Here is a 24,057-nt window from a genome sequence, read left to right as displayed (position 1 = left end):
AACGACAACGTACTTTCACTTTCTGTCGGAAAAAAATTGAAATAACGGTGCAGAAAATAAAAACAAGTAAACAAAACAAACAAAAACGAGCTGAAGTAAAGAAAATATATTTCTTTTTTTTTCTTTTTTTAAGAATAAACACATGGTGAAACAAAGCCATATTTAATCATGTTAATAATCCGATAAAAAATATAACAATATATAAATATAAGCAAAGAAAAAACAAACAACACGATTCTAAAAACTCAGTTAAGTATTAATAGATTTTTTTCAGTGGACAAATTACTATTGACAAGGAAAGCGACAAGGTGATGTTAATCACCCAGGCTACGGCAGTAGGATGACAACACATAATGTCTATGTGGAAGACATTTTTACCTGACGTAACCTGCAAAATCCGTGACGTTTCAAACATATCATGTGACGTAGCCAGCCAATCAGAGAGATTTTCTTAATTTTCCCCTTCTCTCTGTTTTCTATGACACCCTTTCGTTCTAAATATTATTTTAGTGTTGCTGTAGTCTCCCAACACAAAACTCCGGTCACATCTACATGAATATTAACAATATTATCAATAATAATAACAACAACAAGAAAGAAAAAGACATATTATTATTTACAATAGCAAGGCACGGATACAGATAGATAGATATATCTATGTATGTGTATATATATATATATTTATTTATTTATCTATATATATATACACATATATATATATATATTATAAAATACCTACATTCATCACGGAAAACCCTGAACTTCAAGCAAGAGGAAAGAGAAAGAAAAAAAAGAACACATTTATTTTTTACTTATTTTCCCACTCGGTAACTAACAAAATCGTCACAACAGAGAGAGAGAAAGAGAGAGAGAGAGAGAGAGAGGGAAAGAAAGAAGAAAAAAAAAACAACAAAGATATACTTAAATATAAGCAATTAGATTTTGAATAGAATCTCTCTCTCGTTTTTTTTTTTTTTTTTTTTTTTTTTTGTATCTTACATGGTATATTATAATACATAATTATTGTTTAATTTTTATTCCGGAAGTGGAAACATCCACTGGAAAATTCGTTACTCGTACTTACATACACATTCATTCACACTTTAGACGAGAAACAACACGAATATCATGCCCAACAAAATTAAAAAGGAGAAGGTGAGATTTTTTTTTTTTTTTTTTTTTACAGTTCATAAATCTATATAACATTTGAAAATCACTTATGTGAGCTTTTGAGTAAATATTTGTAGAGAACCACAGCAAACGCAGACTAACACTCACAGAGAGCCTTATCATTGGGAGATATAATAAATATATACTAGCAATTTATTAACATCTGAAATAGTTTATTCAAAAATCTGCACTGAAGACTCTTTATTGACTCAATATTTCTAAACACACACTCTCACACACACACACACACACACATATATATATGGTTATCATATTTTTCATAAAGATAAAATTGTGCTTTTTTTTAAAGCTGAATAAGCTGCTTAAAATAAATTATTACCTAAAACCTGTCATGCCCCTCCGAGTTTTTCAATAGACCCTTAGTATCCATTTTGCCTTATAATTAAGTATGAGTTTCTGCTCGCATCTACGTTGTAAAGGTCTCCTCCGTAGGGATTATAGTATATCCATTTAAACCTTATATATATATATATATATATATGTGTATATATATATATATATGTGTGTGTGTGAATATTGGCTTTGTCGCTATTACATGTAAAATATAATTTATATACCAACCCATTTTGCTTCTAATTACCGTTAGATTTTTATCGTATTATCTAATTATTATAATTATTGTTTAATAATTATTTAATCCTTATCGTGATTTATTACTATAATTTAAATTATTGTCATGTCTTTGCGCTGCTACTTTCGTCGTAGGCGATCTACAGACGAAACAGTATCGACTTGATCCACTATTTTTTATTTTATTTTTTTTTTTTACACTTCAATCCATCCATACTTGACGATTACTTACGTTTATCTTTTTGTTTTGTTTTGTTGAATTGCACTTGATTTCATAAATTTATCTATTTAAAAAAAAAAAAAAAAAAAAAACGCGAACATTTATGTAATTTCACTATATTTCTCATTTTCAACTCGCAAAAGCCGTGTAAAACCTTGCTCATATTATAACATTGTTTAATGTCTTCAAATAACCACGATAGAATAAAACCCCTGATTAATTATTTGAAAATTCATTTAATTTCAGAAGCAATCATTTTTTTTTTTTTAGGTTACTTCTGCAGTTTACGAACCGTACTATTTTTTCTTTGTTTTTCATTTTTTTTTTAAATCAGATTTTCAAGTCCAAATTTAATTTTTACGGTATTGTTAGGTGAAAGTACAGGATAGTTACAAAACATCCTTCTCTCCTTATGTTAAAAATGGGTGTCTAAATAATAACGTTATTTATTTCAGCACGGTTCGTATTCTGATGCGAAAGTACCCACTTTTTTTTTTTTTTTTTTTTTTTAAATTTTATTCCTGTGTGTGGGCTAATTTATTTTTGTACTTTGTGTTGTATCGCCAACAAATGTCAAAAATAAATGAAACATTGACAGCAATGTGCAAAGCAACACGCGATTTTCCTTGTTTAAAAAAAAATGTAAAAAAAAATAAAATAAAATACTAATCTATTAATTCATGCTATGTTTAGTTTTCGTGTTGCGTTTTAAATATTAAACAAAAATAATTATACTGAATTAAAATATATTTTCAATAAGTATATTTTAACTTATTCACCTACACTGTTGAAGTAAATACTGAAATTATTATATCTAGTAGACGCCCGGTATACGGCATTAAAAATTAGGGTACTCATGCAGAGAGTGATCCGTGCTGAAATAATAACGTTATTATTTAAACAGCCATTCTTAACATGGGGAGAGTGTTTTGTACCTTTTCTGTACTTCAACCTTACAATTGAATAAAAAAACATATAAAACTTTAATTAAACGTGGAAATACGATTTAAAAAATAGTGCGGATCAGTAAGTGCATTAACACCGAAAATTAGTAACAAAATACAGTACAGTATATAATACACATGTATATAATCAAATAACATTATAAATAACACCGTAAGGCGGAGTAAATACCGTAACCAGGGACCGGAAAAACATCGTATTTCACATCGTAACCTAAAAAAAACAAAAAAACAAAAACAAAAACCTATCCTAGGGCTACCCGGCTACCGTATCCCGGGGACTTACCGTACATATTATCGTGAGTGTATAATTAAAGGGCAAGAGAGAGGTGATTTGATCCAAAGTAATATCCCTATTTACTTGCTCCCCCACGAGAGAGAGAGAGAGAGAGAGAGAGAGAGAGAGAGAGAGAGCGAGGTTGGGCATAAAGACATTTTTTTTTGACTTGCCTCCCAACGAGAACAGAGTTAGACACAAGGTCGGTTTTTAATGTGGGGAAAAACCAGCTCCCCCAAAAAGGGGTACTCTGGTTAATAACAAAAAAAAAAAAAAAAAAAAAAAAATTGTATCAAGTCATGAAGGATTACTCCTCCATTAACTGAGACCAAAAATGTGAAGTGAAAAAAGTGAAGTGCAGCATCAGGACAGATATTACACTTTGATCCTGGCTCAAAGGCCAAGAACCCTTTTTAAAGTCAATTTTTAACGTCGGGGAAATTCAGGGACGCATCTCTGCTTCTGACGCAAGTCCATGACAGAGATTGCTTCTTTAGGAGTCTCACACTATCAGTATCTGCAACAGGGAGTTGAAACTTTCAGGTCATGGTAGTATAAGTTCAGTTATTATAATAATGCGTTAAATTCAATCCCATCTGATCCATTCGGGCGGAATAAAAGATTGGAAACATTACTTATGAAATGCTCCTCGTGTGTGTATCTATCTATCTATCTATCTATCTATCTATCTATATAGAGAAAGACAGAGAATCTTGAAGTTTTTCAATCTTTAAAACTATATGAAAAAAAAGTAGTCCTTTGTTGGAAAATTACTTTGCTCTTGCAATCACTTCATTAGTTTGCTACCAAGAATTTACGTTAATGTTATTATAGGGATCATCAGGAGTTTACCATGAAAAAAATGTTTGGGGAAGTACGTTATCTTATGTCATGGTTCTCCAGCAGTGTTGTTCAAACACCACCTACTTTTTTTTTCTTTTTATTTTTTGCTAACCTATTCATCTTATTAAAATTGTTCTTATCTATGTTGTTTATCTTTACTCGAGCAAGAAATTATTTACAGAACAGCTGAACTTTGATTATTTATATTATGTATTTTATTTATTTCATATTTTTATATTTATTATAGTTTCATTAAAAGCTATATTAAACTTCAAATTATGTTACAGTGAATGTGTTATACATTTTATATTCGATTTCTCATGTAGTTTTGAACTTGCTCTATCAATCTACATTGATTAATATGACTTAAAATCATCAGGATAGTGGGGGTGGTGGTAATTGCCTTATTTGATTGTCTAAACATATAATTTGATCACCACCTTGCTTGATCATTCTTATTACTAAAACAGAAACTCGAGGAATAACATTTGTTATGCTTAAATGTAAACTAGTCTGAGAAATTCAGACATAATGCTCCTTCCCATAAAAAATATCTTTTATCGAACATTTTATAGATAAATATTCCATCCTCAATTTTTATATCCAAACCAAGAAATGTAGTTCTTGTGTTCCTGTGTGTTCACAATTTCTAACCCCTTTAGATATATCTTTAACTGGCTGGTTGCTCGGTCATACAATACGCTTAAACAGGATATTTTAATTTATGCAGATTGCGTATATATTATTATAGAAGCAATTCTCTATTGAATATTATATATTACAAGGAATAATTTGTCCGGTAGACTAATTCGCAAAAAATAAATAATAACTAGCGGGACCTGTGGAAATTCCACAGGGGACTCATTCAGTCGTAATATATTGATGTTGGCATTCTGCACATGTTCAGTGTAAATGGAGACGCTCTGACATTATTGTAGCTTTTTTGTTAAAAATGCAAAAGTATTTAACTAAGCTAGCATGAACGCTCGGTAAAGGCCAGTCGTAAAGTACGCTTAAATATATTTTAATTATTGTAGATTTTGTATATATTATTATAGAGTTAATGTTAAGCGATTTTTTTTTATATGATATAAAGTGGCGATTTCAAAAAAATAAAATATATATCCATATGACTTGGGTGCATTAGTTTGAATCGGAACCGAAACAAAAACTTATAAAATATATATATATATATATATATATATATATATATATATATATATAACTTGCTTCAGCCATAATCAAAACCGGAACCAAAACTTATGAAGAATTCTTGATAAAATTATATAAAGAAAAATAAATGATTTAAGTGTCATCAGCTAAAGTCAAAACCGAAACCAAAACTTAGAATAATATTATTTAGGACAAGAAGTAGAAGAATATAACAATTAAATGACCCGGATGTAAGCATGATACACAAGAACACACGTGCTATCCTATTAATATATAAATGTTGTTCATCAAATTCCGTCTGTGTTTGTTTACAATGTCATGTCAGCTGATATTTAGGCTTGACAATGAATGGAAAAGTCACTTCTGATTAATGTTTAGTCTTCAAATATGCAAAAAAAAAAAAAGAAAAAAAATGATTTGTGGCAATTTTAAATGGTACCCCTTTTATCGAAAATTAAAATAAAATGGTGAGATACAAGCAGGCTGGAATAAGGGATCATTCAATCTGTCATCAAATGCTCTACTACTGAGCTATATCTCCAGATAACAATGGATCTGTTTTTTGTTTTTTTTTTATTTTGAAGAAATGATTCACTGAGATTTTATTTCACTTGGCTGGTGTAATTTAAAATATTTCCCTGTAAAAAATTTTTTTATCTATAAGATATATATATCTAGTTTTAAGATCAGAATTTTTCAATTTTTGAAAATGATTTGCTGAGATTTTATTATTTTCAGTGTTGCCAACTGAGATTTAACCCCCCCCCCCCCGTTGCCCACTAGATCAGGGAAAAGAAATCTCCAGAAAATCGCTAGATTTTTAACTTTTGCCATTTGAAATTTTCAAAAATCACTAAAAAATTTTTTTAAAAATCTCCCCCCTCCCAAAAGAAAACCACTACATTTAAACTTGCTACTCTACATAAAAATATTATGAATATACAAAATATTCCATGTTTTCCAACTATATATTTTTGAAATTATATTGAAGCGGTTGGCTCCCCCAGAAGGTTTTCAAATTTTATCAGCTAGTCTTATCTGTTTTTCAGAGAGGGTATATTTTTGTTTTGCAAGAAATAAATCCTAAAATCAAACGCTGTTTAATATAATAAAAGTTAAATTGAAATATATTATAAATTAAACATCACAATAATGGCATACCTAAATATTGCCAAATAAACGCTCAAATATCAGAAAAATTAATATTTGCAAAATAAAAATTGAAAATGAATCTCTCAAACCACATATGTGAATTAATTGATAGATTTTAGAACCAGTCTGAAGGGGGATTGGGGAAGGTAGGTAAAAGTGGCACAAATGTATAAATGGGAAAAATAACACAAGATGGAAATCTTTGGGAATATATACAAAGGGAAAACATTAAGTAGTTTGTCAATTAAAAAAAAAAATTATATCTATATTTAAAAGCAGATAAGGACCCTTAGCTATCCCTCTTCAAAAAATGAGATTCTATTTTTTTAGGTGATTATGTTGAATATTAAAAAAAAAAAAAAAAAAATTTAGAATTTAAAGTGGGGGATCATTTTTTTCATATAAATGTTTATTAAAATGATCCCTTATTTCTAGGACATTCGAACTTTTTGGAACATATAACTCATCTTTAATGTGTTTCTAATTCTAAGTCTGACTCGCAATGCCAGAAAACCACACAAAATCACTTTAAGAAGTAAAACATGCAGAATTTATCTCCCATGGCAAAAAAAAAAAAAATAATGCTTAGTTTTGTATTCTAAACCAGTAAAAAGCCTTGGAAATAAGGTAGTTAAATTGCAAAGCTCTTTTCCTGGACACCATCATTCACAGTCGAGTATATTTTAAAAATGAAAAAAAAATTTTATGATTTAAATATTTACCAATTTTACGATATCTTTTTATTTTCGGTTTATATGTATTATTTTTTACTTTTCCAAATTTAATGTTAAAGTATAGTATCTGTTCTGTCCTTGGTCAATCAAGGAGAAATCCTTTGATTGAGGATTAAAAAGAAAAAAAAGTTGCCCCAATCCTATTTTTAGGGGTAGCAGGGTTTACACTACATTAAAAACTGACCTTGTGTCTAACTTTGTCATCATAGGAAGACAAGTAATTTTTTTTTTTTTTTTTTTTTTTTTGCAGATGTGGAAAACTTTGTTTCTGTTTTTAATACTTGCTCAAAAATAAATGCAATAAACTTTGCTGAGGTGTCAACATATGCTGTGTCTTGAATGTGTTCCCGCTGACAATTAAATATAATAATAAACATTGAAAAATTAGTAAAAATAATAAAAGCATGAATGTTAGCTTTTTGTTAAAGTGTAGAATAGTAAACAGTTGAGAATTGTAAACAATAACAAAAATAAACAAATAGCTTATACCAAACGCAGTAAAATTCAAGTATCTTTTATGCGTGCTGAAATTGTGTTTACATTCTTTTTATTTCATTTCTTTAAGTCATTTTTACAACAAATAACTGGTTGCTTGTTGCTTAACCATTGGGCACTTCGTTCTTGAAAAAGTGTATAAAAAATCAGACGACTACTAACCCTAAATTTGGGAGTGTAACTCAAACTTAGGGTTGTTTACAACTTTTCAGGAATTAAGCCTCTCTATCCATTAAGCAATAAGCGGCCATTTATTTATTTTTTTTAAATAGGCATGTAAAAACCACTTTGAACAGCATATTTTTAAATTAGAAAAAAAAACTTACAGAATGATTTATTGTAGGTATTGACCCCTTCATACCCTCCAAAAAAGTCCATAAAACATCTAACAGCCAACCATGGTTCTCTCCAAAATGTGCTGCTGCCATTGCGCACAAAAATCACTATTTCCATTGCTTCCAACATAATAGATGTACTGAGACTAAAGCAACCCTCCAGGCTGTCAACATGAGAGAGTTGTATGCTCAGTCTGTCAAATCCAAATCCACCAATTTTGGCAAATAATGAACAGAAGTGTGTGCTCTATCCAATAGAAGTGTGTGCTCTATCCCAACTATTATCAATAGACCTGAGGTAATCTTGTCAGCTTTGGACAAAGCCAAACTCTTGGCCAAAAATGTTGCAGCTAATTCTACTCTATGTGATTAGTGCCACTAATCTCCCCATATTTTCTCCTGTGTTTGAAAACAAGCTATATGACATACAAATATCTGTGCATGATGTTGCCAAGCTAACCAAAAACCTTGATTCCAGTGAAGCAACTGGCTCTGATGGCATTCTTATTATAGTGCTCAAAAAGCTTCAACTAGAACTAGCTCCTATACTTACAAAGCTGTTTAAAGTTTATTTTGAGAAGAATTGCTTCCCAAAACCCTGGAAAACCTCATCAGTATATCCCATATTTAAAAATTCAGGTGATCGGTCATCTCCCTCTCAATACAGGACCACTCAGTCTCCTGTGCGTCATGAGTAAGTTGCTGGAATCTGTGTTAAATAGAGAAGTAGTCAACCACCTCAACTAAAATAACCTCCTCGGTGACACTCAATATGGTTTTCGTTCTGCTAGATTTACAGCAGACGTGCTAACAGTTATATCTGATAGGATTAGTGAATCTCCTGATGGAGGCTTCCTTTCTAGGGCAATTGCTCTTGACATATCAAAGGCCTTTGATAGGGTATGGCATAAAGGTCTACACAAAATCTCCATCTACGGTATAGCTGGAAATGTCTTTTCAATTATAAAATCATTTCTCCCTGATATATTCATAATAGTGGTTGATGGGCAGAAATCAGAAGCTCACAGTATTAATGCTGGAGTCCCTTAGGGGTCCATCGTGGGCCCAACTCTCTTCCTGATCTACATCAGTGATCTCCCAAATCACATCCTAAAATCATTCGTAGACATTCATGCTGATGACATTACCATCTATGACAACACTTTAAAGCCTGTAAACGAAGTTCTCTCTTGATTCTCTCTCCTTTGGTCTTGATAATGTGGTGCAATGGGGAAAGAGGTGGCTGTTTAATTTTAATGCATCTAAAACTAAGCTTTTATCTTTTACATCATTAATGCTCTGATCCCTGTCTGGCATCAACTGAAATGAATGGCTCTCGTCTTGGGGTAGGATCCATGTTTTGACAAGCTTCTGGTTTTGACCTTTACTTTTGATCTGAGATGGAACACCTACATCAAATCCATTGCCAAAGATGCTGGAAAAATGGTGGGATTGTTCTACCGTTCCGGTAAATATCTCACTGCTGATGCAATTTTCTACTTGTATAAAAGCCAGGTATGTCCAAGGATGGAGTACTGTTGCCACATCTGGGCAGGAGCTGCTAAAAACAGCTTATCCTGCCTTGACAGAGTACAAAATAGACTTTGTAGCATAGTGGGGGATGCCCTTTTCTCTTCCCTGTAACCTCTTTCTCACAGAAGAGACATTGTGAGCCTGTCTCTGCTTTATCATTATTTTTATGGCAAGTGCTCATTTGAGCTCTAATCTATGGTCCCCCCCCCTTACCTGACTTTCATGAAAACCACTCATCTAGCTGAGACCACTATCAATAATTTCCCCCACTCTTTATCTGTGCCGTTCTAAGGTGTGCAGTTCTAAGAAAAAAAGCTTTCTTCATAAAATCTACATTTAGGTTTAACCTAAAAGTAGATTTCATAAAGAAAGCTTTTTTTCTTAGAACTGCACACCTGTTTCTTTTTCCTGCTTTCCAGCTAGCTACAATATGGTCGAACGTGAACAAGTTCTTGATGAGCCATCCCCTTAAGTAATCCCATTTACCAAATTTCCACTAACGATTACTACGATATTGTCCTGTTGACTAATCCTTGAGTGCCTCTGGGCCTTGATAAGTGGTGATTCCATTTGTAAAAAAAAAAAACTTAGTTTTAGCATATTCGTAGATAATTAAATTCTACTTGGTATACTTGCTGTTATTGCTTTTTTTTTTTTTTTTTTTTAAATAATTTTTGACTTAACTTTTCTACAATTTTATTAAGTGGATAAATACTTTTAAATTAAGGGGAATGCTTAGATTGTATTTTAATCTATAAAGGCTGGACCCCCTCCCCCCCCAAAAAAAATGTACCTGGAGAAACCTATTTTATATCGAGTTTAGAATGGTTAACCAAAAAAATTTTGAAAAGAAAACAAATAGTCAATAAATAATTGTTACTTTTCGACCTACTTGAATGAGTTTAGTTTATATTTTAAATTATTTTCAAGTGCTTTTCTTTAATTTTTAAAATCTTAAATTGCAGGTTTGTGGGTGTCAAATATTCCCAGATTTTCTAGAAAATCCCGGTAACCACGAGATCAAAATTTTACCTGCTAGATTTCAAACAAAATCTCCAGATCTAGCAGGAAACCCGCTAAATTGGCAACACTGATTATTTCTCTTTTCCGGTGTAATGTAAAATATGATCCTGTAAAAATTATTCTCTTTATAAGAGAGAAAGAGTATTTTTAGTTTGAATTTTTTTGATTTTCGATACTTATCGGATGAATTTCTATACATATCTAAGAACACTGCTAAACATATAAATTAGCTTTGTGTGAAATTTGCAAAAGATAGGCTCAGGTGTTTTGGAACTTATGAGGAAGGAACTCTCTCTCTTTCACACACACACACACACACACACACACATATATAAAGTGACTTTTATATACTATTAGAGATATAGATACATACAAGGTCATCAATAAATCGCATGCAATCATAACTAATACATGTATGTTTCAATTCTGAATTCCCCATTTTCTTGCCTCTCCAAAAAGGCAAACACAAGGTGTGTTTCCAATGTGTGGAAAATCTATCTCCTTCGAAAGAGTCACTTTGGATTGGAACAAAAATAAAAATTGGCCCAATCTAGAAGGATTTCGTTTTAATATGGTTGTGTTCAAGTCTAACGTAAATAAGTTCTTGATGAGCCGTTCCATATAAGTTATCAACTTTACCAAATTTTCATTACTACTGATTACTATAATGTCCAATTTCTACTGTACACTCTTTAACCCTTATCCTTGAGTGGCCTCTTGGCCTTGATAATGTGGTGATGCCTACGTAAAAAAACAAAAAAAACAAAAAAAAAACTATCAACATGACTTTAGATCAAATTATCCCTCTTCCTCTCCATTAATTACACGCACAATAAATACAGATACTATTTCATGTAGATGTCCATGTACTTTAAGCTTCTTCAGCAGTGCTTAATATATGTGCAGAGCTTAGTAATAGTATAAAAAATATATGTATAGCAAGTAAGCTACACATCAATTATGTTTCATTCCCAGAATACATTTAAACTGATGATTAACTTCCGGAATGAAACATGACAATTCTTGTGTAGCTTACTTGCTATAGTTATTTAGTCTTATTTCATTCTTTGCTTGTTCCACAATTCATGCTGTGGAAGCATAGGATGGAATACATAGACCCCCCCCCCCACCCAAACTATAATTTGATAAAGTTTGCTTATATTTTATTTATCTTGTTATAATGATGTAAGCAATAACAAACGCACAGAAAAAGAAAAAAATCTATACAAAAGTTAAAAATAACATCTCTTTAATGGGAGGCAGGAATAACTGTCTACAAGAATAATTTTAATAACTATTTTTATGGTTTTCTCTTAGTTTCGTAAATTATCTTTTAAGAACTTACGATTGGTTAATGGATCCAATTAAGTTTTAGGCTTTTTATTATAAATATTTTAGAAATAATATCTCCTACCGTTTTGTATGATTTTAAAATTTTATCTAGAACCTAAATTTGAAACCTCAGAAGTATGGAGGTAATCCTTTCTCAATATCAAACATGGCGGCTTACACACCTGAAGAAGGTCAGAGGTTACATCAACTGAAACCTTGTGAAAATAAGACTCAAATTAGGAACAGTAGTTCGAATAATACGGATAATCATTTCTCATCTCCAAAATTCAGAACTGTTATAGAAAACTTATTTGTTTTTTTACTAATGGACAGTTCTAAAAATAAAAAGCAGGCGTCTACGGACTAATTTATCTTTAGTTTACCTTTGACAATTTTCGTTTACTAGCCAAATAGAAAAGTTACTAGCCAAACCCATATGATTTTTAGAATATGACATCTTAGTTTTGTGACGAGTATGTACATTATAAAGATTTTTCTGTGTTTTTTTAATAAGTGTAATTCTAAATATACAACAAATTTTATGTTGATACTTGAAGGAATAAACATTTTAATTTCTTCAGATATTTTTTAAACAGCCGTCATTAAAAAAGACTTATTCTATTAAATTTTTATTGTTTAAATAATTTAACTTTGTTTTCTTAAAAAAAAAAAAGTTGAAAAGATATTTTTCATTCAGTAATGAGCCTTTTAAGATTGTCAGTGAAAGAAATACAATCGACGAAAGATAAGCGTTTCATTATTTTTAGTGGCCACTTTGAAAAATCACTCGCAAATGCAACTGTTTCACTCGCAATATAGAGCCCTGAGTAGAACCCCTGGATACGGTGGCCCTAGGATACGTTTTTTATTTATTTATATTTTTTTTGCGTGTTTCTATGTGGAATACAATGTTTTTCTGACCCCTGGTTACAGTATTTGCCCCGCCTTTTGGTGCTATTTATAATGTTATTTGATTATATACATGTGTATTATATACTGTACGGTATTTTGTTACTAATTTTTAATGCCGTATCCCGGGGTTCTACTGTATTATTAATAGTTAATTCCAACAGAAGAGACGTTGTGAGTCTGTCTCTGCTTTAGCATTACTTCTTTGGTAGATGTTCGACTGTGCGCCAATCTGTGCTTCCCCCTCCCCACCCCTGTAAAATGTTTCGCAACAGATACTTGTTGAGCTACAACAACCATAAACAATTTTTCACTCTGTCTGCCTAAAACTGAATGAAAATTCCACGAGCAGCATTCCTTTCCTAGAACCCACCGTCTGTGGAACATGATACTGTGGGGCTACTTCTAGGTTGTCTATAACATGATTGTTTTCAAATCTAATTTAAATAAGTTTGTGTTGAGGCGTCCTCTTAAATAATTAATCCCTATCAAAGTTGTTCCACCACTACTGATCATATTGTCTCACCATCTACTAAACACTTATAAATCCTTATACCAAAGTGGCCTCTGGTCTTTGATAAGCAGTGACCCACCCTTTCCCAAAATACTTTGTATAAATTAAATGACTACTGCTTTCTTTATAGTATTGTTTTTCTATTCTATTCGTTTCTAAGTTAATATTTTAATTTTAAGCTTTCCACCCTGGTTTTAAATGACAGCAATCTTTAATACAATGTATAAAGGCAGTTGTCTATGTATGTTTGGGTGTCATGCTAAAAAAAAAATCGAAAATGAGAAAACAATTACCTACAAAGTTGGTAATTTCTTAATCGGTGCTATCTTGGATAAACATCTAAAATTCAGAAAAGCTTATTCATTCTCTGGGGCCACCACTGAGCCAGGTTTTATCAGAGTGTTGGCTTTTTAGTGTTATGTTCTAATTTGGAAAGAAAATGTCAACTCATTCCTAAAGAAATCTAAAGGAGAATTGTCTGTGTGTGTGTGTCCACTTAGAGAGGAAGGGGTTAGGTTGGGTAGCCCAACTAGTTTGTATTAAACGTAGAATTATTTGGAAAAATTTTTTTTTGAAGGGTTGAAATATAGCATTCATTAATTCTGATATTTATGAATATATAGAATTATGTTTTCTATATTGGAATCATTTACGCGAATTAAAGAATATAATAAAACCTATTATTCTTTCAGTATTTTTATAGAATCACTCTCGTCTTCACACCGGCTTTAGGAGTAACTGGTCTAATAAAAAAAAAAGAATCTTCAGAAATACTTAAAAGCAATCTCTGGAAGACCAAGCTCTAACAAAATACAAGTAGCACCCATAAAGGAAACAATGTCTATTCTTAAAAGAACCCTCGGATATAAATCATAACAGAATCGAGTGTTAGCTCTAGGAGGGAGTCCCTTGATCTCTTAAAACTTACTCAAGTAAAATAAATAAATAAATATTGGGCTTAGGTGGTAAGTGTCAAAATTGGTTTCTTTATTATTGTAGCAAAATTTGAAAATTGCAATATTGAATTTCTAGTGAAACCAATGGTATCTACTGAAATGTCATGTCACAGTAATGAACATATCCAAAAATTACGAAATCGATCTGTCGACTTTTTATCATAACAAGCATCAAATTATTTCCCGAGCGCCCGAAAATAAAATAAAACTACATAAAAAAAAAAAAAAAAAAACGCTAAGAGACTGGAGTGATTCTATAAAATTACGTTTTTGTGTTTTATTGTTTGAACAATAAATTAATAATAAAAATGATTAATATAGAATCAATGTAGTATTGTCTTGTAGTGAATAATAAACCGTAGAACTGAAAACTTGTGAAAGCTATTTTAGTTTTAACCTTTTCTTTTCCATCAGCCGAAATACACACACAAAAAAGCTTTCATTTTAAATTTTTTTTTTTTTTTTTAAATTAATTATTGTAAAGGTGTAACGTAATAACATTTTGTGCGTTCGTGTGTGTAAATGTAAATTAAATGTTAGTATTTTTGATATACAATTACTACGATCTCTAAACCGGGTTATGGTTAATGCCAAAATCGTTCTCGGTGCATTCGATCCCCTCCCCCCATGAAAGCACAAAACAAAACACCGGATTATAGTAGACTTGGAGTGTTTTCTATAAAATTACAACTAATTACACATTTTTTTTTTTTTCGTATCATGTAATTATTATCATTGTTAAAAATTTTTTTATATAACGCAAACTTTTATTTAATTTTTAATAATTATTATTAATAATAATAAATTGACAATTATAAATATTTATTTTTAATTTTTTTTATATTTAAAAAAAAAATTTTTTTTTTAATATTTAGCAGACACCGACCAAGTCGACGAGTTCTACAAAAACAAGTGGGAAAGAAACTACAGAAAATGCTGAAGCTGAGGTAAGACGCGTATAATAATAAAAATATTATTTATTTATGTGGTGTAGTGACAGTGTACGTCCAGACCCCCCACCCACACCGGGAACAAGGTGCGGTAGAGTGGGGGGGGGGGGTCTCGGCACTTTAACCGCGCGATTACAAAGACAAAAAAAGGTGGTGGCGGTCGCATCCGTCGCCATATTAAATTATCATGGCGGATAATAAACAAGTCCGTTTAAAAGAATAACACAACCGTTTGGGAAAACAATTCACACACGTTGCTAGTTTATTTTTTTAAATTTATAATTAGAAAATAAATTTACACGTAATTTTATTTTAATGCGATCTTATTGTTTGTCTTTCACCCATCTCATTATAAAACCGTTTTTCTATTTTGCTTAATTGTTGTCGTTCCCTATAAAAAGCTTTAAAATTAAAACCGTTCCCTATAAAAATTTAATACCTGATTTTTTTTTGTTTGTTTTTTTTTGCATTTATTGAACTGTGTTTTTTTTTTTTTTTTTCTTTTCTAACCGTGTGAATTTTTATATACAAACCTTCGTACTTTTACCGAATTTGAACTGAACTGTATTGTTATTTTTATTAATCCTAACCTTAATTTAAAATTTTGGTTCGATGAAAGTTGGTTTGATTCCGTGCAAATTCTGTAGACGCATCAAAACCTTTTCCGGTTGATTCTTTAAGAGTAAAATTTACTTTTATAAGTTTCATATATAAAGTGCCAGATCGGCTTTTTATCACTTATAAGAGGTTGATTGCTTTATTGTATTGCTGTATAATTATTATAATTATAATAATTTATTATCTAAGTTTATTTAATAATGAATAGCGAACATTTCAGGAAAATAGAACTTATTTGATTTTTGCTAGATTTTTAAAACATGGGTATGTCTATAGCTTAAAAAACATCACTACATAGGAACGTTGTCTTAAAGCGTCGATAATGTAAACACGATTTTTGTCTCGCATTTTCATTCTTTTTGTATGCTGTAAAAAATGTTTAAAAAATATATTAGCAGTTTATTTGAAGCTTCTTTTAAATGGTAAAAAAAGTTATAATAATATTAAATTACACCGTGTTACATACGGTTGGGAGGGGGGTAAAACTTGCGCGGGTTGGAGGTACCTACTGTATATATTTTTACAAATATTACTGCTACAATGTATGTACCAGTGCTACACATACATACATACATAAGATACTAAATTACGTATATATATATTTTGTTTGTATTTACTTTAAAATTACTAAGTCAGCATACGAATACAGCTGATTAATAGTATACAGTTATATTTATGACAACTGAGCTACACATGAACAACAGTTTCATATCGTCGATGGCGTTCATTGGATTGGCGAATGATTGATAAATGTTTGTGTCGCTAACTTGCCATAAATATAGATGTATTCCACTTATATATAAATAAAACAGATGTATGTTTGCGTGTCGGCGTGCAAATATTTAACCGATAAACTCTTAAACTACTGATCACATAAGATTGAAATTAACAGGAAATAGTAATCATATACCGAAGATGATTTATAACGAGTAAAATCTTTGTTTGGATGGATGAATAACGTGCGGAAAAAATGTCAAGTTGAAATGCAAAATTTTAATTTCAACTTACCGACATTTTTTTATTTATTTTTTTACATAGGCGTCACCACTTATCAAGGCCAGGAGGCCACTAGAGGATAAGGTTTAAAGAGTGTACAGTAGAAATTGGATAATATAGTAATCGTTAGTAAATGAAAATTCGGCAAATTTGTTAACAAGTGGAACGTCTAATCAAGATATTTCTTGTATTTTTGTGCATGCGCAAATTCATTCATAGCTTGAAGTGATTTAATTTTAAATATTTATCTGTCGATAACTCAAACGGTAAGAAACATGGATGGAGCGCTAAATGTGTTGGTTTCGATTCTAAAAGTTGGCTCTATAATAATAGATACGAAATCTGCATAAATTAAAATATATTTAAGCGTATTTTACTGTCGACCGCCCCCCCCTTTTCCCCCCACTAGTTCATTTTTCGGTTTTTACTTCAGTTGATGTACATTTAAGTTTTTTAAATTTTATACAAAAAAATCCTACTTTATGCCTTCAGGTTTAATAAAAAAAAAAAAAAAGAAAAACACTTGCTAAAAATTGTCTTTTTTTACGATATTTTTTATTGTTAGGTGAAAGTACAGAATAGTTACAAAACGCCTTCCCCTCCCCATGTTAAGAATGTCGTTCTAAATAATAACGTTAATATTTCAGCACGTGTATAAAATCCTTTATTTTAATGATTTTTTTTTTAATCTTTGCGTTTTATAGTTAAACTAAACAATTCTGATCTGTTATGATTGCGAATTGCAGAAGAATCTGTTAATTAATTAAATTGGAAAGGATTGTATTTTGTTTGTAGACTTAAAAACTGAACAGCACCAATTTTATGTTTCTAGGTCTTTTAGCTAAGAGTGTAGTAATACTACATTGTAGTATTTGTCCTGGATTTTCCCCACCTTAAAAATCGACTTTGTGTTTAAGTTTGCCCTAATAGGGAGGCAAATAAATAGAATTAGTGGTCAATATTAGGATTATCGTATAAAAGACCTAATTGTTTTATGTATTTGTTTATTTGCTAACGGGGCTTCAAAGGATGTCAGTTTAAAGACAGAGATTTCTAAGTCGATTGCGGAAATTGCCGGAGTATTTTAATTATTTTATTTATTTTTTTTTTACCTTAATCTAATCCTTCACATCCTTAGTGTGTGTGTGTGTGTGTGTGTCCCTTTCCCCAGTTTAAAATTTTTTTAACTGCCTGGACCAGTTTTGGAACTCATTCTTCATAATAACTGAATTCTTCTGGGTGTCCATCCATTGATGCAGTGCAGTGCATGTTATATTAGTGCATCAATGATGCACTAATATAACATGCACTAATTAATTAAAATGTTCCTTTATTTTATAATAGTACTATTGAAATGAACTTTTCCATTTTTGTCGCTTCTGCACCATTAGGATGAGATTTTGTAGTCGATAAATGTTTTTTTTTTTTTTTCCAGATAAAAAAAAACAACGGTTTCAACTGTTTTTTTTATCAATTCTAATAAGTTACAATGGTAGCTTCCAAATTATGCAATCGAAATTACCTGAATATTACTGAATTATTAAATAAAACAACTTTAATCGTGTTAACAGGTGAAAAATTGCCGCCATTTTGTTTAAATCGAAACGGAAAATTACCCCCCCCCTTTTGAACTTTCTTGTATCTTACGATCGTTTTCATCAAATTCTATTTTTTATTTTCTTTAATAATTTTCTACCTCATCTATTTTCGTAATTTTCGGATACAATAGTCTTAAATATACGAAGAATACGTAGATACCATTGTTTTCATGTGAAATTAAGTTTTACGATTTTCGAAATTTCGTCCCAATAGTGTAGAATTTTTAATTCGGTTGTTAAGAACATCCAGACTAACAATTGCTGATCATTATTACAATGCCCTTAATATTAAGGTAGAACGCCAACGGTACTCTTTAATAATAAAATAAATAAACAAATAAATAAATAAAACTTTGTAGAATATAAGAATCCTTTTTTTTTTTTTTGTGTTTAAAGAAAAACTTATTCATTCACCACGATCATCCACGAAAGTTTTGAATTGGATAAAAAATAAAAAACACTCGGGCAGACATTTTTTTTTTTTTTAAAGTGGAGTTGGGGGGTGGACATTTTGTGGGATATGCAATCAATGGTAATAATTAAATTCAGTCATATTTAAGAAAAATAATAATTAGAAACAAAAAATATGAATACTATTTTGATTAGCAAACCTTAGACTCGGCATTATTAAAAATAACACATGTAACGATTCCTGTATGAACTTAAAATTCGAGTTGAAATGGCAATTTACATAATAAACACTGCCCCCCCCCCCTTTATAAAAAAATTTGTCTTCTACTATGCTCGTTTTATTTATTTCATTAAATTAAGATAGTTTAAGTTTTTCTTCTTTATAAAAACCTATCGTTATCTCCGGTAAAACAGGCACATGATTTCTAGTAGGAGGTGGGGGAGAAAAGATTTAAGAATCGGCTTGATACGTTGCTACTACTACTGTGTCGAAGTGCTGCTCCTGCTACTGCTATGTCAATGAATGAATGATCGTAGTCATTCATGAAGACCTCTCTTCTTCACTACTACATCAACGAAATTGAATTTGTAAACAATAATTGTTGATAATTCTACTTTCTTTGTTCCTAGATCTCATTATAATTGTCGACGCCGAAGTTTTTAATAATTCGTTTTATTCTCTTTTTGCATAAATCATGTAAACATGCCTGAAACTTGACACAGTCAATTCTATTGTTACACACACATACACTGTCACTCACTAAACTGTTAGACAGGAGCTCGTGTTATATATATATATATATATATATATATATATATATATATATATATATATATATATATACACTTTGATAAATAAACAATGAATTTATTCTTATTTACTAATAAAAATAAAATCAGAAAAAAATTATCTTTGTATTTTGAATTGTTTTTTTTTCTATAAGCCCTCCATTTTTGTTAGTAATAGAAAGGCCTTCTGATGCTGCACTTCATTTTTTTTGTTTTTTTTTTTGTCTCAGTTAATGGGGGAGAAATCCTTCATCACTGATACATTTTTATTTTTGTTACTAACCAGAGTGCCTCTTTTTGGGGAGGTGGTTTCCTCCACGTTAAAAAAAAACCTACCTCTGCCGTCGTGGGGAGGTAAGTAAACTACCCCCCCCCCCAAAAAAAAGAAAAAATCAAAAAAGGGTTCTTGGCCTTCAGGCCAGGATCAAAGTGTAGTATCTTGCTGAAGCTGCACTTCACTTCTTTCACTTCACTTTTTTGGTTTCATTTAATGGAGAAGAAATCCTTCAGGACTGATATATTTTTATTTTTTTACTAACCAGAGTGCCCCTTTTGTGGAGAGCTGGTTCCCCCCCCCCCCCATATTAAAAACCTGCCCTCCTGAGGAGGCAAGTAAGCAAAAAAAAAAAAAAAAAGTAACTATCTATATTATAGTCTGCGTTGTCGCTGGACAACATGGGGTGAATATAGATGGTTACTTAAAAATAACAATTTCATGATGTAATCAAAGCATAATGTTTCTTTAGCCAGAAGAGAAATTATTCTCTCCTGAGGCCCTTTTTTTTTTTTTTTTTGTCAATCCAAAGTATTCCTATTTTTGGGGGTGGGAATAGATTTATCCTTGCATTTAAAACCTGATCTTGTATTTTACTGTTGAGAAAAATAAGTAAAGTAATATAATTTATTTTCACTTAGTAAAGCTAACATAAATATTAATAAATTATAATTAACAAAACAAAAAAAATCAAGTGTTGCAGAGGCCAACAACTACTTAGTGATACAAAACAAAATATAGCAAAGAAAGATAACAAAAAGGAATTAAAATGCTTAGATGCAAAGCAAGTGTTTTATTGCACCTTAAAGGAAGAGGTAATAATGTAAATTTTGCTTCTGCTGTCAGTGTCAAGGAAGGATAGGTGTGTATGTAAGGAGGGGATCCGGTTAGGTTTATTTTTTAAAACTAGCAGGGGTTGCCCAGTTGTAAAATACGCTTAAATATATTTTAATTTGTCCAGATTTCGTATCTATTATAGTCATGATTTCAAAAGTAAAAAAAAGTATTTGTGTGCCATCAACTAGAATTGAAACCGAAACTGTAGTATTCAAAACTAGAGACGATACCACTGTACCAACGTGACGCACATATGAACTGATTAAAAATAAACTAAAATGAATGTACAAAACATAACAATTTTTTTTTTTTTTTCAATTTTGGTCCATTTTTGACCCCTTAAAAACTATCTTAACTGGTTCATGAAAAATCTAATTATTTGAAGCACCTAGCGCAGCTTTGCGACTTTTAGCTTGGGAGGAGATAGTTTGAAAATATAGAGACAGACAGACAGACATAGTGAGTTTTATATATCAGATTACTTGTCAAACATCCTTGTCTTTGAAGCTGAAGTGATGCCTAAGGAGGCATGGTTGAATGTAGAATGTTTGAAATTAAAGAGACTACTTGTCGGGTATATTCACTCAACTGATTAAATGGGGGGGGGGGGTCTCTGATCAGGCATTTCAGCAGACCTGGTCACTTGAAGGTAGTTGCAGGTCGAAGTGGAGCAAGAAGTTCTGAAAAGGATCGAATGTTAGAGTAGTTGGTGTGTTGCCTTTAAAAGTGCAGCTTGGTTTCCATTTAGTTGTACTTTGTAGTAAGTCGGAAGATTGTCCTAATATGGATCATCTTATTGTTGGGCTTGATAATTAGAAAATCAATAGTTGGAAGTGGAGAGATACTGTACCCCTAGAGATAGTTAATTTTCCCTCGATGAATATTGTTGATTATATGTGTAATCAGATTGTCTTGTTGAAGATAAAATCATCAAATTTAGTTTAACATCCGTTTTACATGCTTGCATATGTTTGACTTTTTGTATCTATTATCTTCCAAACTAACATATCTCTAGTCAGATCTTTCTCTTTCTCTCAAATCCATCCTTATCACTTTCTTTTTCTTTTTTTTTTTTTTTGTAACCTTCCCCTGTGCACTAAACCTGCTATTTCAACTGTTCTACATTTACTATTCCAAGAAATCCATTCTTTCAAAGTGACCATACCATCAGTTTCGTATTCTCCACACATTACCCTATACTGTCCAGATTCAATGTTTTCTGAGCTTATCTGAACTAAGCCTGTCTTTAAGACTCATTATGCCTTCATTGTATCAATCTTACCTCCACTGATTAGGTTCCACTTTCATATAATTCTTAGCCCAAGATAAAGTAATCTACCATAATATGCTGCAGCGTTATCCTTCAGTTAGTCTAATCTCTTTTGTCACAGCATGTTGGCTTGATGTCGAAATAATAGTTCAAATTGCCGTCATGGCTTAAACAGAAATAAAAATGTATGTTACCTCCATTCATTCTGCATCTGGTTTTGTTATTAAGCAGCAAAAAATGAAGAAATTGGATACAAATCCTTATGAACTTGTCTTCTCCCCAGTTTTTAACATGGAGAGGAAAGTGTAGATTCCCAAGAAAGGGCACTCTGAATTCCGGGGGGGGGGGGAGATTTAAAAATTAAGTCAGAGTAAGGACTATTCTGTTACTGACTGAACATATAACAGATACCACACTTCTCTCTGTGTTTATTCTTTACGTTTTTTATTTATTTTTTTTAAAAAGATATTTAATCTTATACACCTCAAACAAAGCATCTTGCAACTTGGACACAAGGGGTTATTATATTATTTGGAATCATGTTTACAGAGACACGCCCAAGTAGGGAGTTCAGGCAATGAGATGTTGAGTTGCCATTTTGCATTACTTTAAAATCTCTAGGCAACTGAAGGAATTTCAAAACTTACCAGCTTGAGGAAAGACACTATCAAAAAAAGTAGGTTTTCTGGCATCCAAGAACCTCTATAGTGAAGAGATGGTATTTTGCTTCTAGTAACGTTAGTCCGAGGTGTATTAACGGTGAGGAGGGTGGGGGGCACCAGCGCTACAAGTTCATTAGACCATATTCCACTAAAGTACTTGTAAAACAAGAAGGAGTGCAACATTACAGTGGTGGGGCTGGAGCTTGGCCGACAGTAAGGGACCTATTAGATTTGACACTTTTTTGGACCCTGTCCAAGAGGGAGAGACTAGTGATAGATGCACCAGCCCAGATGTGGCAACAATACTCCATGCATGGGCGAATAATAGTCTTATAGAGGTACAAGATACTCTCAGATGTGAGTAGTTTTCTAGCTTTCTTTGGAGCAGGCTTGGCAATGTCTTCAGTGTATTTGTTCTAATTAATTTTTCCTGTGATTATTAAGCCAAGTAGTTTGAATGATGAGCGTTCAAGTAGATTTTGTTTTTGTGTGTAATTTTATTTGGTTTTAGCATTTTCCGGTAGTGGTAAGCTAAAAAAATACTCTCTTTAGAAGGAGCAAAAAACCCCAAAAAAACAAACAGAAATATGCACAATCGATTTTGTTCTCATTGCTGCATAAGCTTCTATAGAGCTAGAAATCATTTTCCAATTGTCAGTTTAAAGGCTTGAAAATCACTTTATAGTTTTCGTTCAGCCACAGAGGAGATTTCCTTAAGATCATTTAAATTACTCCCACCCACGCCTTCATTCCAGGGACGAAAATGCATCTTATTGTATCCCTAGTCAAGACTTGGTGACCAGACCATCATTACAAAAATATAACACGTGCAATATTTATTTATTTTTTTTTAAGATAGCTAGTTACATACTCATGGACTTTTTTGAGTGAAGCATGCTTCTGTGCAGACCTGAGAAATACCTTGGACACTAACGATGAATCCTGAGATCGAGCAAAACGCTATGATGATGATGATGATAATTTGATTCAAATATACAGGATGGTCGCTAGAAAAGCGGGAAATTTGTCAAACAACGATTTATTTTTACAAAGAAAAATTTTTACAAAGTTTTTCAAAGACAAATGTTATATTATACTCATGCAAGATGTAATGAAATCAATATGCAGATTGCACACCCATTCGACAACAAAAGAACCAATCAAAAAATAGCAATCACGTATTTTATTCATAATCTAAGCTGACCTTCAAATTTCCTGCTTTTCTAGCGACCACCCTGTATGTTCATTCAAATTAGAAATATTTTAATTTTCAAGTATTAAAGTAGTATGACCCCCACCTTCTCTTTCCCACCACAACTCTTGAAAATACTCTAAAGAAACTAAAAGTTTGTGGATGTTTATTAATATAAGCCTTATACCAAATTTTGCCTAAATTGGGAAATATTTGAAATGCCCTCCATAAAGAAAAAGTT

At 31.5% G+C, this 24,057-nt stretch overlaps 1 protein-coding gene across 4 annotated transcripts in view; it reads left to right on the top strand.

The window, feature by feature from the left end:
- Positions 1-963: 963 nt before the first annotated feature.
- LOC145268323 (serine/threonine-protein phosphatase 2A 56 kDa regulatory subunit delta isoform-like) overlaps positions 964-24,057 on the top strand; it is a 243,045-nt gene continuing 219,951 nt past the window's right edge. For 3 of the 4 annotated variants that reach the window (XM_080123810.1, XM_080123813.1, XM_080123814.1), the window contains exons 1-2: positions 964-1,155; positions 15,095-15,166. In XM_080123810.1, the coding sequence (XP_079979936.1) occupies positions 1,129-1,155; positions 15,095-15,166 (99 nt within the window). In that variant the 5' untranslated portion in view covers positions 964-1,128. The remainder of the gene's footprint in view (positions 1,156-15,094; positions 15,167-24,057) is intronic. The other variant, XM_080123811.1, reaches the window with a different exon arrangement.

The sequence above is a fragment of the Euprymna scolopes genome, chromosome 43, assembly GCF_053919585.1.
Source record: "Euprymna scolopes isolate OS-2025 chromosome 43, ASM5391958v1, whole genome shotgun sequence".
In the NCBI taxonomy this organism is placed as follows: Eukaryota; Metazoa; Mollusca; class Cephalopoda; order Sepiida; family Sepiolidae; genus Euprymna; species Euprymna scolopes.
Note: the sequence above shows the minus strand (reverse complement) of the source record. Positions and strands in the feature narration are given on the sequence as shown.